Here is a 17,140-nt window from a genome sequence, read left to right as displayed (position 1 = left end):
TTTTTTTCATCTGAATTAGGACATCTCAGACTTTGATTCTTTATCCGGATTGCAATTCAAAACTGCTGAACAATTTGCATCATTTCTGTGGCTCACTTACTGATATTTTGCAACCCTTTGCCTAGAAGGAGTCAGGCATTCATTTTTGACATTTGGCATGGGGATGGATATAGTTGAGTATTGTAATGTTTGCAGTCCTTGTGGTTTCACATGTATGGCCAGTTTCAATTTAAGCAAAAATCTTAGGACAGGTACTTGGCCTGTCATATCCTGGATCTGCAGGCTGGACTCAATCTTCTGGAGTCTTATGATCACGACTGCCATTTTAATATCTAATGTAACCATTTGGGTTTTTTAAAATTTTTTTTATTTAATCTCTTCCTTTAATAATCACTTGGGTCTACTTATGGGTGTTAATTTTTTTTTTGATATCTTAAAAAATGTGTTTTATGTATTAAAGAAGACAAAATATTTTTGCATATATAGTTTCATATTTTGCTTCATTTTTCTTTTGCCTGTGATGGACTGATGACCTGCACTGATGGTCCAGCTCTGACTGCAAACTTCATTTGGACCGAGCAGGTTTCACAATGTCCTTACAAAATAAACTCATGATTAGACAAGTTCAAATTTTATTTTTAATCTTTGTTATAACATTTTTTCTTTTCACCTAGTGCTGAAGAATGCAAACAGGTATGCTGGTCTCTAAGAGACTTTACAAGACTGTTCCGATAGCTGAGTTTGCACAATCTGCCTAAAAGAAACAGGTAAGTTTACAAAGTGCCATACGCTGGAACAGCTCTCTAAATATGAATGTGCTTCAGCTGCTGTAATGTTTAGAAAAATGTGCAAAATTACCAGCCTGTCTATCACAGTGTGCACATCCTCTGCCTGGGTGTGTGTGTAATATATATATGTGAGTGCATATCTTTATATATATATATATATATATATCTTTAGATATATATATATATATATATTTATGATATATATATATATATATATTTATATATATATATATATATATATATGTATATGTATATATATATATATATATATATATATATATATATATATATATATATATATATATATATATATATATATATATATATATATATATATATATATATATATATATATGTATATATATATATATATATATATATGTATATATATATATATATATATATATATATATATATATATGTATATATATATATATGTATATATGTATTATGTATATATATATGTATATGTATACACACACACACACACACACACACTGCCCCGGAAGCTGATTGGATTGATTCCACTGTTAAGGGTTTGGCTAAGTTTTGCTGCCAGATGCCCTTTTTGACACTAGCCCTGTGTTATTTATCCAAGCTGCTCTGGACTGGCACCAAGTTTAGCTGGTTTCACCCCCAGTGGCTAGATTTTATACATTTTGTGTGTATATGTACTAATGTTCCAAAACATTACAATGAATTGCCTAATATGCTGTTGCTCCTCAGTGTGCTGCCAAAACAGCTCCAACCTGCCAAGGCATGGAGTCTGCAAGACCTCACAAGGTCTCCTGCGTTATATGGCACCAGGTCTTTGGCAGTATATCCTTCAACTCCTGTAGGTTGTGTCATGGAGCTGCTGTGGACTGGGCTTGTTCCAAAAATATATGACAGATGCTTCATTGGATTGAGATTTAAGGAATTCAGAGGCCAGGGCTACACCTTAAACTCTTCATCTTGTTATTCATACCATTTCCAAACAATTTGTGATGTGTGACAGGACACATTATCATGCTAGCAGATGTCACTTCCATCCAGGAATTTGTTTGCCATGAGGTGTATACCTAATTTGCAGCGTTGATTAGGTAGGTGGTATGAACCCTATTAATGTCCTTATGAGTTTTCATATCCAAGGCTTTTCAGCAAAACATTTTTCAACATGCTTCCTCCATGAGTTTGTCGTCTTCCCACAATGCATCCTTGTAAAATCTCTTCTGTAGGTAAACAATGTACTCATATCTAGTCGTGCAGGAATCATTGGAACAGGCAACTTTCTTCCATTGATCCAAGGGACAGTTCTAATATTTATGTGCTCATTGTATATGTTTTCAATGGTTGATGATTTTCTGGACAAGGTAACCTTCCTCCATTGATCCAAGGGACAGTTTTAATGCTAGCATGCCCATCGTGGGTGCTTTTCATGGTAAACAAGGGTTAGCATGGGCTCTCTGAAAGACCTGTGGCTACACAGTCCCATACACAGAAGGTTTGATGCATTCGGTGTCATGATGACACATTAATCCTGTAACGATGATTAAAATCATCAGCGATTTATGGCACAATAGCTGTTCTACCCGTTCACACCATATGTGATAGCCTTCGTTGACCTTGAGCATCAATGAGTCAAGGCCACCCAACACCCTGTAAATGATTTATGTTTTTTCTCTCCTCGGTCAACTGTCAGTACATACTCACCGTGACTAACTTATGAGCACCCCACAATCCTTGCTATTTTGGAAATGCTCTGACCTAGTTGTCTGACCATAATAATCTTGCCTTTATTAAAGTCACTTAGGTCTTTATGCTTCACGAGTACCTAATGTCAGCTTACTATCTAATATGTCCCTGACCTTCACAGTTGTTGTTGTTATGAGATATTCAAACGTCATTTACTTCCAAAAGGAGTGGTTGCATTTAGACCCATCAATGCATGGATTAAAGGAGTATTAAGGCCATGACACTTTCTGCACTTATTGTGTGGTAGATTTAATTTTAAATGGACAAATTTGACGTTTTTGCCCATTGACAATGTGAAAAAGTTAATTTGTTAAAAATCCCAAATTTTCAGTCGTTATCATACAACCAAGTATTCAACCCCTTTGCTGTGGCACTCTGAATTTTGGTGGGATGTATTCTGTTTGTTTTAATTATTCTTCAGCTGCGCCTTAAATGTGATCAGAGTCCACCTTTGGCAAACTGAATTGGCAGGATGTAGTTTAGATAGGCAGACACGTGTGTGTGTGTGTGTGTGTGTGTGTGTGTGTGTGTGTATATATATAAGGTCCCAAAATTCAGAATGCATGTCGGGACCAAAACCAAGCCATGAAGTCCAAAGAAAACTCTGTAGAACAAAAAGAAATTCAGAGCTTTTGATACTGCAATTCCTAGATTACTGTGATGTCATGCATAAATAGTGTCACGTCCTACATACACTGAGTTCAGAAAGTATTAAGATCCTTTCACTTTCTTCATTGTGTTGCAGTTTTAATGTTAAATTTGCAATTTTTTCCAATTAATCTACACTCAATAACCCATCGTGATAAAGTGAAAACATTTTTTTGAAAAGTTTACAGATTTATTAAAAAATCAAAAACTCAAATCTCTCATTCATTTAAGTTTTCAGACCCTTTGTTGTAACACTTCAAATTGTGGTGAGGTGCATCCTGTCTGCTTTAATTGTCCTTGAGATGTATCTAGAACTCAATTGGAGTCCACCTCTGGCAAACTGAATTGACTGGGATGTAGTTTAGAAAGGCAGACACTTGTGCATGTAAGCTCACACAATTCACACTGCATGTGAGGACAAAAATCAAGCCATGAAGTCTGAGAGCCTCTCTGTAAACTTGAACAATTGAATTGTGGTGAGTGAGGCATACACCAGGACAAGGGTATAAAATCTTTTCTTAAGCTTTTGAGTATTCCCAGGAGCACAGCGCCTCAATAATCGTGAAAAGGAAGGCATTTGGAATGACCAGGATGCCTAGAGTTGGCTGTCAAGGGAAGAAGGGCCAAAGTCAAGGACTTGGCCAAGAGCCAAATGGTCACTCTAACAGAGTTTCAGAAGTCCTCTGCTCATATAAGAGAACCTATTCAAAGGTATTGATATAAGAATCAATATTGAGGCATTGATAGAAGAGTAGCTAGACAGAAGCCACTCTTCAGTAAAAGACATATGACAGTCCACTTGGAGTTTGTAATACTGCATTTAAAGGACTCTTGAGCGCATGAGAAAATATTCTCTGGTCTCTGAGACAAAAATTGAACTCTTTGGACAGAACTCTAATTACTAAGACTGACAAAGACCAGACACCACTCATCACCTGCCTAATCCCATCCCTGTGGTGAAGCATGGTGGTGGCAGCATCATGCTATGCAGTGCTTCTCAGATGCAGGGACAGGGAGACTGGCCAGAACTGAGGAAAGGGAGAATGCAGTCAAAATACAGTTAGGTTCTTGATAAAAACCTACTCCAGAGTGCATGTGACCTTAGACTGGGTCGACGGTTCGCCTTTCAACTCAACAATGACCCTAGGCATACAAACAAGACAATTCTGGAGCGTCTTCAGCACAAGTCTCTTGTCTGTCCTTGAGTGGCCCAGCCAAAACCCAGAATTAAACCCCACAGAACATCTGTGGAGAGACTTCAAGATGTTGGTTTATAGACACTTCCCACCCAATCTAATGTAGCTTGAGAAGATCTGCCAGAAGAATGGGATAAACATCCTAAATCCAGATGTGCAAAATTAATAGAGACCTGCCCAAGAAGACTAAAGGCTGTAATTGCTGCAAAAGGGCCTTCTACAAAGTACTGAACTAAGGGTTTGAATGCTTATATGAGTAAGAGATTTCAGGTTTTGATTTTTATTAAATTTGCAACCCTTTCTGAAAAAATAGTGTCAGTTTGTCATTGTGGGTTATTGAGTGTAGATTGATGGGCAAAATGGCAAATGTATCCATTTCAATGAAATCTACAATTCAATAAAGTGTGTGAAAATTAAAGGGGTCTAATTATTTTCTCCACTGTATTTGTCTATACATGTACATATGTTTGTGATCAAAATATACAAACAAGATAAAACAATTTCTTTTCAGTTGAGACTTTACATTTGTTTTCATTTATTATGCAACAAGTACAATGTTATTCTTACTAGTATTTTCCCTTTTGGTCAAATAAAGGTTTGGACAGCAATAAAAAAATGTCAGGTACAACACAATACCCACAGTGCACAATCGGACACAATGTAAAACCAAAGATAGTGAGCAAAAAATGGGAAGCTCAGCAGTCATGTTTTGATGGCACCCCCTGTGCTTCCTTCATTGTGGTCTCTGTGTGGGATGTCCTTGGCATTCATTGGAAATATGTAACCTGAGGAACTTGAAGCAGTTGGCCATCTCCCCAGTGCTCCCTTGGTTTTTCTGGGTAAGACTACTGCCGGAGGTTCCTCTTTCTGGTGACGTTTGGGGACAGATGTCTGCTAGCAAGATTTGCTGGACCTGTGCCTGAAAGTTCACATTCCTGTTCGGCTGGGCTGCAGCAGCCAGTAATCATGGCCTGTTCTTATCAGATGATGTCCTTCAATTCTGTTATCTATGCAACAACCTAATCTGGGGCTAGTCTGTCACTGAAGGAGTGACAACATGCAGGCACATTTTAGTTGTACAGGTCAAAACACCGTGTTTCAAAATTAAATGAAATGGGCAAAATAGGAGAGAGAATGAGAGATGTCAGCCTCTACAGTATGTGGCTTTGTGAAGACTGTGTAACGTAAAAGTCTCCTAACCATGCATTTACTAAACCTGCTTAATCTCATTTGTATGGCTGTAGATAGCCAAAGCCTTTCCCAGAATAGTTAGATGGAAGACAGAAATCATCCAACCATGGTGGGGTAAACTCAGTAGTACAGGCAATTTGGGGTTACCAGTAAACCGACTTTATATGTCGTTTGGATGTGGAAGCATATTAGGGATTTGAGCCCATTTTTGTTGATCTTTGAGGTAGTAGTGCCAATCATTGTGCCAACACCGATTGTGTATCTGTCAGCAGTATTGGAATCATGTCCTTTTATAAAGAAATGGGGTTCAATTTGTGTGCTATTATTGATTTATTTATTTCCTTACATAAGGGTTTCTGCTTCCATGATTGCTAAAAATTAGTGAGTCTTGTTTAGTAGGAGTGGTGGCTCTGAGGCTAGGGATCTGCACAGGCATTTGGAAGGTTGCCGGTTCGAATCCTGCAAATGCCAACAAAAAGGGACTCTGCTCTGTTGGGCCCTTAAGCAAGGCCCTGAGCCTGCAATTGCTGAGCGCTTTGAGTAGTGAAAAAAGTGCTATATAAATGCAAAGAATTATTAGTTATACAAAGATAGTATCTTTGTTTTTGATTAGACATGACCCGGAGTGGCTGTGTGGCACAGTGGTCAGTGCGACTGCTGCGCTCTCAATACTCCAGAGTCCTGGGTTAGCATTATGTAAAGGTTGCAGTTCTTTTCCAGGTACCCTGCTTTTCTGCAGCCTCCTAAAGATGGATTTGTTATGTTAACTGGCAACTCTAAACTGGTCCTGTATCAGTCAGTGAGCATGCCCAGGAAGGACTGGCTTCTCATCCAGGGTCTGCTTCTGCCGTTAACCCAGTGCTGTCAGGATAAGCACTGACTCCCCATGTCTCTGAACTACATAAACAAGTTTGAGAAGAATTATGAGAACATCACTGAAACAGTACATGTATACACATACACAAATATGTGTATGTGTACACATGTATACATACACAAGTATGTGTTACTTAGAAAATGCAAAAGCCGAAAGCATGAGGAAATCAAAGAGGACCTGAAGAATACACTAACCTGCACTATTTTGTCTGGCCAAATGGCTGTTGTTAAAGGTTACAAATGCATGTAAGGCTGACTGAGAGCTCAGCCAAAATAAGTATCAGTACAGTGAAGTGTTTAAGTGATTGAGGGTCCAGTACAGGTCAGTTGATGCAAATAAGTTAGGAGAGGATTGTTCTGTAAAGAAAAATGAGACTAAATAAGGCAGGAGTACTCCGCTCCGGTCCTGGAGGTCTGCAGTGGCTGCTCGTTTTCTTTCCAACCAGTTTCACAATTATAAGCCAGGCCTCGCAGATAATGGAACTTAATATCTCTTTATATGGCTTGTCAGTGCTATCATTCTTCCAAGACAAATATTTATCACATTGTAGGTTTTTTGTTTTCTGAGAACATTATCCATATGTTTCATAGTCTGGAACAGATTTGTACATTTTGGTCCTTCCCTTCTCCCTTATTTATTTCAAAACATTTTATTAATATACAGTTAGGTCCATAAATATTTGGACAGAGACAACTTTTTTCTAATTTTGGTTCTGTACATTAACACAATGAATTTTAAATGAAACAACTCAGATGCAGTTGAAGTGCAGATTTTCAGCTTTAATTCAGTGGGTTGAGCAAAAAGATTGCATAAAAATGTGAGGCAACTCAAGCATTTTTTTTAACACAGTCCCTTTATTTCAGGGGCTCAAAAGTAATTGGACAAATTAAATAACTGGAAATAAAATGTTCATTTCTAATACTTGGTTGAAAACCCTTTGCTGGCAATGACAGCCTGAAGTCTTGTACTCATGGGCATCACCAGATGCTGGGTTTCCTCCTTTTTAATGCTCTGCCAGGCCTTTACTGCAGCGGCTTTCAGTTGCTGTTTGTTTGTGGGCCTTTCTGTCCAAAGTTTAGTCTAAAACAAGTGAAATGTAAGCTCAGTTGGGTTAAGATCTGGTGACTGACTTGGCCATTCAAGAATTTTCCACTTCTTTGCTTTAATAAACTCCTGGGTTGCTTTGGCTGTATGTTTTGGGTCATTGTCCATCTGTATCATGAAATGGCGCCCAATCAATTTGACTGCATTTAGCTGGATTTGAGCAGACAGTATGTCTCTGAACACCTCAGAATTCATTTGGCTGCTTCTGTCCTGTGTCACATCATCAATAAACACTAGTGTCCCAGTGCCACTGGCAGCCATGCACGCCCAAGCCATCACACTGCCTCCACATGTTTTACAGATGATGTGGTATGCTTTGGATAATGAGCTGTTCCACGCCTTCTCCATACTTTTTCTTGCCATCATTCTGGTAGAGGTTGATCTTGGTTTCATCTGTCCAAAGAATGTTTTTCCAGAACTGTGCTGGCTTTTTTAGATGTTCTTTAGCAAAGTCCAATCTAGCCTTTCTATTCTTGAGGCTTATGAGTGGCTTGCACCTTGCAGTGCACCCTCTGTATTTACTTTCATGCAGTCTTCTCTTTATGGTAGACTTGGATATCGATATGCCTTTCCCCAGGAGAGTGTTGTTCACTTGGTTTGCTGTTGTGAAGGGGTTTCTCTTCAACATGGAAATGATTCTGCGATCATCCACCACTGTTGTCTTCCATAGACGTCCAGGTCTTTTCGCGTTGCTGAGTTCACCAGTGCTTTTTTCTTTCTCAGGATGTACCAAACTGTAGATTTTGCCACTCGTAATATTGTAGTAATTTCTCGGATGGGTTTTTTCTGTTTTTGCAGCTTAAGGATGGCTTCTTTCACCTGCATGGAGAGCTCCTTTGACCGCATGTTGTCTGTTCACAGCAAAATCTTCCACATGCAAGCACCACACCTCAAATCAACTCCAGGCCTTTTATTTGCTTAATTGATAATGACATAATGACGGACTTGCCCACACCTGTCCATGAAATAGCCTTTGAGTCAATTGTCCAATTACTTTTGAGCCCATGAAATGAAGGGATTGTGTTAAAAAAAAAATGCTTTAGTTGCCTCACGTTTTTATGCAATCTGTTTGTTCTCCCCACTGAATTAAAGCTGAAAGTCTGCACTTCAACTGCATTTGAGTTGTTTCATTTAAAATTCATTGTGGTAATGTACAGAACCAAAATTAGAAAAAAGTTGTCTCTGTCCAAATATTTATGGACCTAACTATAGATACTTCATGATGTATGTACAGTACACAGGTTTAAATCGAACCAGGTTAGCTGGAGGGCTAGTAGTTTCTTTGTTATTTGCACTTCTTTATTAACTTCCTTCCTTTTCATCTGTTCCGTCTTCTGTAGGGGGTTGATGTGCTTGATCAACGCTCTACGTACAGCTCGGTCCCCCACTAAAGTTTTTACTTTATCCATCCACCTCCACTTTGGTCTTCCTCACTTTCTCTTTCCCTGTATTTCCATTCCCATCACTCTTTTGCACACATATTCATGGTCTGTCCTCATCATATGTTCATAACACTTCAACATACTTTCTTGATCTCTCTTAGATATCTTTCCCACTTTTGTTGTACTTCTGATTGTCTGTCTAATTTCTGTTCTCAACATTCTCATTTCTGCCATATCTACAGTAACTTCTTCTCCTGTACTCCCTTTACTGGCCATGCCTCAGCTACATACATCATCAGTGGTCTTACAACTGTCTTATAAACCTTACCTTTAACTTTTGCTTTAATACTTCAATCACACAATACCCTTGATATCTTCCTCCAATTGTTCCATCTGCAGTGCACTCTATGGGTTATTTCAGCAACTAATTTCCCATCTTGGTCTAACACTGATCCAAGATATTTAAATGTATCCACTCTTTCCAGTAGCTCTTTCTGCAGGCTTGCTTCTGAATCATGATTATCGTTAAATCTTATATATTTGTCCTGCTTCCTATTTATCTTCATCCCCCACTCTTCCAAAGCCCTTCTCCATTCTTCCAACTTCCTCTCCACTTACTCTTTTCTGGTGTGGTACAAAACAGTGTCATCAGACAAAAACATCCATATCCACCAGATAGATTGGTCTTTTGTCCCATGATTCACATCCAAAGAGCTAAGGACATAAAGAAGATCCCTGGTGCAGAGTGGCTTATACTTGGGATCTTGTCTTTTATCCAAACACTTCTTGTAACTCGAGTCCTCACTCCCTCAATACATATCCTGGATGGTCCTCACATAGTTGTCTGGAAACCACCATTTCCAAACCTTTCTGTTTTTCTCTGTGCCTCTGTATGAACTGTCTCAATTTAAAGACTGCATCAGTTGCTCCTCTCCCTGGTATAGTTTTGTTCAAAAAACAGCAGTACAAGTTCAGTAGCGTGATGAACCACTATTATTAGTCGGAGTGATATTTGTGCATGGCAGATAACTTACTTGTAGATGTAGTGTAATAGAAAGACAAACCATCATGACATACATGCTGCTTGTTCTGAGTAATTGATTCATTCATTGAAAGAGGTTAGGATTAGGGTTCAAAATAATAGCAGTGTGGAGTTTAATTAGAGAATTCATCTTGTGTTTAATTGTCCTTTATTAAGGAAGCAAATGTTTTACACATTGTTATAAAAGATATTTCCTTCCTTCATTCCAAACATTGTTTGGAGGAACAACGTAACTTGATTATAACGTTGATTGAAGAGGGGAAAACGAATAAAGGGGTGTAGCAAATTACACTATGCTCAGCTAAAATGATCTCAAATGCTTTAAAATATCAACAAAAGCCCGAAACACATGGAAGAAAATGAGTAAATACTTTTAAAATGGACCGAAAAATAGTCAGAATGGCAAAGATTCTCCAGAAAGATCAAAGGTGATCTAAAAGTATCTGTAGGTAGTGTTACAGTCAGACATTTGATTGAACCTAAGCTACCAACAAGAAACCCCCTTTAAGCACTATTTTTGGAAAAACACCACGTGCAGAATCGGTTAAACATTGCCAAGAAACACATTGATTGGTCCAAAGAGAAATTATGTAACATTTTGTGGACTGATGAGAGTAAAATTGTTCTTTTCGGGTATAGAGGTCATTGACAGTACGTCAGTACTGAATTTAGGTTACAGTACACTGTCAAGATAACAGTGGCCTGTGGGCCGCCATTTGAATAGGCCGGCTGTAGGGGGTCCATTATGTCGGTTATGAATGTCTGAATGTGGCTCATAATGATTGTGTTGAAGCATTTCATCACTATAGGAGTCAATGGAATGAGCTGGTAGTCTTTCAGACAAGTTGCCTTTGCCCTTTTTTAGCAGTGGATAATGGTTGTTGTTTTGTAGCAGGTGGGGAATTGAGGCTTGTATAAGGGAATGGATAAATATGTCAGCCAGAACATCAGCAAGGGTTGAAGCACAGGCTTTGAGTGAACGTCCTGCAATGTTACGAGGGCCAGCTGCCTTCTGGGGGTTTATTGAGTATTTTGCTTTACGCATCCGCTTTGGTCTTTCGCCAGATGTCAGTGCCATTTTTGACGTTGCTACTTGCACGAGTGCAGCAAATCTCGGTCAAACCAATAAAGCTATTCTATCTAGCTATGCTAACTTTCCTTCTAGCAACAAGAGTCCAACTAAAACAAAATGGTTGGTTTTGTCACCATTTACAGTTGCTTACCATCGTCAAGTCCTCCTTTTGACAAAAGTCAACATCAGCCCTGAAAGATTTAAGTCTGTATTTCTTCTTGGCTTCTCTAATAGGTCTGCATAGTTCATATCTGGATTTTTTGTACTCACTGGCTTTGCCTGAGCATGAAGTGTGGAGCAGACCTCTGAATTAATCCACGGTGTATTGTTTGGATATGAGCAGATATGTTTGAGGGGCACAACAAAATCAGTGCAAGTGCCTATGTAGCTGGTATTCCTCCAGGTTAACCTCATTCATAACAGCGGCCTTTAAAAACATCCCACAGTCCTGATCAGAATCTTCTGCCCACACTTTTCCAGTTTTCCTTACAGTGGGAATTTGTTTGAGGAGCTGTGTGCATGCTGGATAGAGGAACACAGAGATGTGAGGCGAGGTACAGCCTTACACTCCCCCTCCACATTACTACATCCGTAATACAGTGTGCTCCATGCTGTTAGCAGGCTGACATCACAGTCCATAAGTTACAGTGGTTCAGGTCACCAGCCCCTATAAACACTGCATTGGGGTGTTTTATTTTGTTGTGCGTTTTGTAACTCATATGGTGTCCCCAGTGCTTCCATGGATGGGGTGTGCATACAGAGAATGTGAACACAGCGTTAAAGGGTCTGCATTTCACATTTGGTACCCTGCATCACTCACAGTGTTTATTGACACTCTGCACGTCTGAGCCCCATCAGTTGTTAATAGAAATGGAAACTCCCCCATCTTTGAGTTTGCCAGATGCTGCTGTGTGGTCCCTGCAGTGAGTGTGCAGGCGGAGAGCTGATTCCGGGTTTCAGGGAAGATCAGCTTGCAGTAGTCTCTCACTTCCTGCTGGGACGTAATCCTGGTTCTGAGTTCACCCATCTTATTTTGGTGAGATTGAACATTATTACTACTAGCCTTAGCCTCTAGCTTGGCATGTAACCTATTTCTCCTGCCTCACCGCCACTTGGGTCGCTCTTATCCCCCGGCTGCAATCTTCAGTCCATATTCAGTACATTCTCCACCAAGTCAGCAGCTTCAGTGTTTCATAAGCAGTAAAAATTAAATGGGGAAAAAACAAATAGGTAAAGATCATCTTCACCCTGGACACAAAGTGAACAATGGTGTAAAGCGCAGTGCTTTGGGGGTCGAGACTTCATCATATGTGTTGTTACACCAGTCGTGGTCTCCTTGGCTTTTTAAATGTCTGAGGGACGACCACACAGTGGTGACTGCAGTCCGTGAGGTCCTCTGAACAATAAGATCCCCTTGGTGGATGGCTGTTGCAGGAGGATGTGCTTGATCACAATGACGGTCAGTCGCTCTGCTCACTGTGTTTTTTTGTTTTGTTTCTTGTCTTTTCCCCCACACAGGAGTTTTGTTTAGATGTTTGAAGAGTATGAGACAAGATTCATCCCACCACGTAATGCAAGATGGCGAATATTTCAGCATTACAGGACTTAGCTTTGAAAGAATGAGGTGGGCATTAAGAGTTCATCATACCTGGCATAAAGATGGCTGCATCTGGACAGACAGCATGAGGGGAAATTGCTTTCCTGTGGGACTTGTGGTAAACAAGGAACTTTTGGTGGTTTAAACAAAATTCTCTGCATCAATTGGATTTGTCTGAATCAAGAATCCATTGACAAAAGAATGTGCCTGGTATTTGAAAATAAAGACTTATGAGGTTTTTTAAAAAAAAAAAAAAAAGAAAATGGAAAAAAAAAATGCAAATAAAAATCGTTTATTTTCATGGACCATCTCAAGAATGACCAAACCTGGTTTGCTGTCTGTGCCATATAACAATTAAACAGAATAATTACGCAATTCCAGAGACATCTTGGGATTTGAAAGGATGGGCTTGAAAATTCCAGTTGCCCACAGTCTTTTCAACCATTGGCTGGAGTTTTACCGTTCTCATGCCAGGCTAAGCTGTGACAGACTGTCAAGTGGACACTGGCCGGATATTTTCTTTTCCTTCCTCTTCTAGCAGCAAGCCGGTGAGAGAAATAACAAGGTCTGCTGCTTGGGACGAAGGGATGTTGCTGACATGCTGTTCCATCTGGTGTTGTAGCCATCTTGTGAACAAGAAATAAAAGTCAGGACAACTACGGTCCTTATTCTGCCTGTGTGTGTCATTGTACCCAAAGTGTCACTTTTACGGCCCCTGTCACATACTCTCAACAAATCTCTGTTAAATGGTTCCACGTCCACGGTGCCTTTGTGATTTATATTGCTTTATAAGCAAGTGTTGGGCTTGGCAGTGGTACCAGTGTGAAAGACGGCATCAGCAAAGGAGACAGTGCCTCAGAATTAGTGGGGCATGCAGAACTAGAGAGGCTGGCTGTACTGTTGGGTTGCACAGTCTGTGGGCTCAGGGCTTGATTACGCATTTTTGAACTCTTTCTTGGGGGTCAGTGGGGGTCCAAAAAGTGTTATTTACTCTCCTGTGTGGCTGTGAGATGGGCAGACTTTGGGCAAAGAGCTTATATTAAAATTTTACTCAGTAATCACAAGACCAGAGGTGAACCAAGATGCCTTTTTTTTTTTTTTTAATGCCATCTGCAAGTGTCGGATATGGGGCCATTTTAGTAGTCAGAATGACACAAGTGACAATGACGTGCGGCATTCTCCGTTTCTGGCACAAGACAGGACCAGAAAGGCTCCTTACTCACACTTCCTGATGTGATCTTACACAAGATCCTCTTCCAGCTTCCCCGTTTTGGCTTTTCCAGCGAAGGTTGCTGTGGTTTGCAAAGACAACACTTCCGGCTGAATTTACTGTACTGAAGAAGAAAAGGATTTCTCCTGTGACAACTCAACACACTGCAGACTTAAGAGAAATGCCAGGGGCTCTCACCAACTTCTGAGTCAGGCAGGCTCCTGTGATTTTTGTGCACTTCAGGTATTTTTGGGTTACTCTTATGGCATTGTTGGCTCCTGGTCAGGTCCTATAAAAGGAATTGTTGCCTGACGAAGTATAGTTTTGTTTCTTTCTTTCTTCCAGCTGTAATTTTTGGATTTGAGGTACCCAAAGGGAAATTGACTTTTCACATGACCTATGGGGGGCTGATACGGGGGTTGCCTGTGGGCAAAAACTGAAGGCAGAGGTATGATGGCAGTCTGCATTTGGGCTGTTTAGTGTTGCCCATGGACCTCACCTCTTCACATACATGTAGAGGAGGGACAGATGAACAATGACCAGGCAGGAGCCACCGAGGCATGGCACTAAGTGCCGTGCCACCTTAGCTTTATTTCTTATTTGAGAGAAAGGGTTTACTTTGGAGGTCAAAGGTAGGCAGCTGGAGTGTAAGTGACTGCAGTAAGTGGCATGAGGAGGATCTTTGTAAGCACGGGCAGGCTGGAGGAGAGCCAAACTCCCTGTAACCCAAAACTTTCCTAACTACATGAATAGAAAGGATCCTGCTGCCTAAGTACTTGTCTCCACTCTGATCATCCCGGTGGATTGCCCGGCTTTCTAGTCTCTCATCCAGAGAGGTCTTCTTTGGAAGTGGAGGAGTTGTGTGCGGTCAAATGGCCGATGTGTTGGCCTGTAAGCACAAGTTTTGCTGGCTTGTTGCTCTTCTTGGTTTCACTGGTGAGTCTGTTAACCCGCCCAGCAGTGCTGTGGCTGGAAAAGGAAATTAAGCATAGCCACGGGGAAAGAAACGCAACCCACTAGGCCTAGATTTCAAATCTCTGAGGTGGGCTCTTGCTCTTAAAAAATGCAAACGTTGGCTTTAATGATTTACAAAAAGACCATTGGGCATCATGCAGTGAGCGTTTCTGTTGTTCATTCTTTCTTTTGTTGGTTTCATTTTTATATGTTTTTTTTTTTTGTACTTTTAGGTCTTCCAGTTTTGTTTCTTCCTTTATTGGCACTTTCATTTGTTTTCCGTCGCTTGTTTTCTTCATTCTTGTAGCTCTTCAGCTCGTTTTGGTCCTTTGTTCATGTGTCCTTTCATTCTTTCCTTTTTGTTTGTTCTTTCTCTGTTATGATGAGGTCTGTCTCTTTTTTTCCATTTCTCCTTTCTTTTTTGTTTAGGTGTCTTCTGTACTTTTGGTTCTTTCTCTGTTTCTTCTGCTCATTCTTTTCTGTTTTGTGTGTTCCTTGATTCTTTTTCTCTTTCTTTCATTCTTCCATTTTAGGTGTGTTTGCATCTCTATCAAAGAGCACCTACTACAGTAGTCCTGTCCGCCTGTTTGCATGAAACACCTCAGAGGACCCATTTTGTTCAGCTTTGGCACATTTATTCTTCAAGAAGATTTCTTGGGACAGTTCACATTTCAAAAAGCTCCCATTGAAAAGAACTGGCAAGTTTGCAGACTTGTCCATCTTAAATTAAAGAAACCGGTCTTGTGGCATCCTATAAGAATTCATTTACCGTTTCGGTTTTACCTGTACTTCCACTTGTACTGTATCTTTTGTTTGTTTGACAGCCATGGCAGTGCACCTCACTGCTGGACATGGGCCGGCCTGGGTTTGACGATGCTGCACGTGAATTTGTTTGCTGACAATGACATTCTTTCCTTCTTCAGGGTGATAGTAATGACTGTTTATTCATTGCTGTACGAGGTAAGTACTGTCCTTACTGTATCACAATGCCTTCTCATATGCTAACAGTGACCCAGGCCTCTCTTCATCTCTGCGGCAGCATTGTGTCTCGTGTGAGCCTCGGTCACAGCAGCTCACCTGCTCTTTGAAATCAAAGCGTCGAAGTGACGTCCATAAAAAGAAAAATAAGTGTGACTTAAGTAGCTGATGCATGGCGCGGGGACGCTTTACTGCTAAAGTGATTCAACGTGCACTCAGGTTTTCTGTTACAATAAAAACAACCTCAGCGTTGCATCATCTAAAGAGTAGATGTTTCAACATTCCTGTTTGCAGATCCACAATCTCATGTTCAGAAGCAGCCAACAACATTAGCTTGTGACCTCCACCCAGATTTGAAAAAGAAAAAGAGAAGATCCGTTTAAGAAAGCTGAAGTGCAATAAGTCACAGCCCTTCTACATCCACCTACTAGCAGCGGGCAGATCCTTTCATCTGGAATCTGTGGCTGTGATGCCAATTTCTACCACGTGATATTGGACAATAATCTTCAAGAACATTTTATGTTCAGGTATTGTACATGTAATTACGTTCTGTTATATTTTGAATATCACTTGCTGTTACAAAACTGTCTAGTGATATGAAGTGACTAGAAAATTAAAAAACTCTGAACACACTTGAATGTTACGCCGCTTGTACTTTTTGCTTCTTTTTGTAGTTGAGTTTGGATCTCTGCTCTGGTATCTTCTTTGGGTGTTAAGTGAATATTTCATGTCCAACAATGCTGTTGATCTCTCATTGACGATCTTTTAGTACAGGACTTAGGACTGTGAACACGTGAACTGAAGCGCAGCTAGCTGTAGGCTCTAGTTTTACAGGTAAGCTCTTTCTAAATGTATACTGTTGAGGAAAGTGTCAGTCCTTCAGCTGTCTGTCCATTTGCAGTGTTTCTGTCATTCCAACACATTACAAATGTTTTCACTAATAAAATGCATTGCATTTGGCATCTCGCAAACATTAAATCTGTTTCTACAAAATGGTGTTTGACAGAGACGTGCATTGCAATTGTCATTCCAACAGTTGGCACGTCACAAACAGTTGTAGCAATACACTTTGTTACAAGTGTTTGTGATGTGCCATCTGTTGGAGTGACAAATGCAAGGTATGTTATTACTACATGCGTTACAAAAAACATTCCAGCAGGTGGTGCACTGCAAACATGGGGTCAACTCGACAGCATAGCTGCTCATCTTATAATGCATATTCACAGAGTGGTAGTTTGAGGGTTTATGCAGGTTGTTAGCTCATTTGGCCTTGCACAGGTAGCAGTCCCAGTGATCTCGATTCACCAATAACGAAACAAAAAGAGTGTACAAAGGCTCTGGGTAGGGTAGTCCATGAGGGGTCCGTC

General features: G+C 40.2%; 1 protein-coding gene across 2 annotated transcripts in view; it reads left to right on the top strand.

Moving 5' to 3' along the window:
- Positions 1 to 13,304, top strand: part of tnpo3 (transportin 3) — a 152,081-nt gene extending 138,777 nt beyond the window's left edge. For both annotated transcript variants that reach the window (XM_039761435.1, XM_039761434.1), the window contains exons 22-23: positions 675 to 767; positions 12,553 to 13,304. In XM_039761435.1, coding sequence (XP_039617369.1) covers positions 675 to 735 — 61 coding nt within the window. In that variant the 3' untranslated portion in view covers positions 736 to 767; positions 12,553 to 13,304. The remainder of the gene's footprint in view (positions 1 to 674; positions 768 to 12,552) is intronic.
- Positions 13,305 to 17,140: the final 3,836 nt, after the last annotated feature.

Source organism: Polypterus senegalus, chromosome 8, assembly GCF_016835505.1.
Source record: "Polypterus senegalus isolate Bchr_013 chromosome 8, ASM1683550v1, whole genome shotgun sequence".
Taxonomy (NCBI): Eukaryota; Metazoa; Chordata; class Cladistia; order Polypteriformes; family Polypteridae; genus Polypterus; species Polypterus senegalus.
This window is presented reverse-complemented; position numbering and strand designations above follow the sequence as displayed.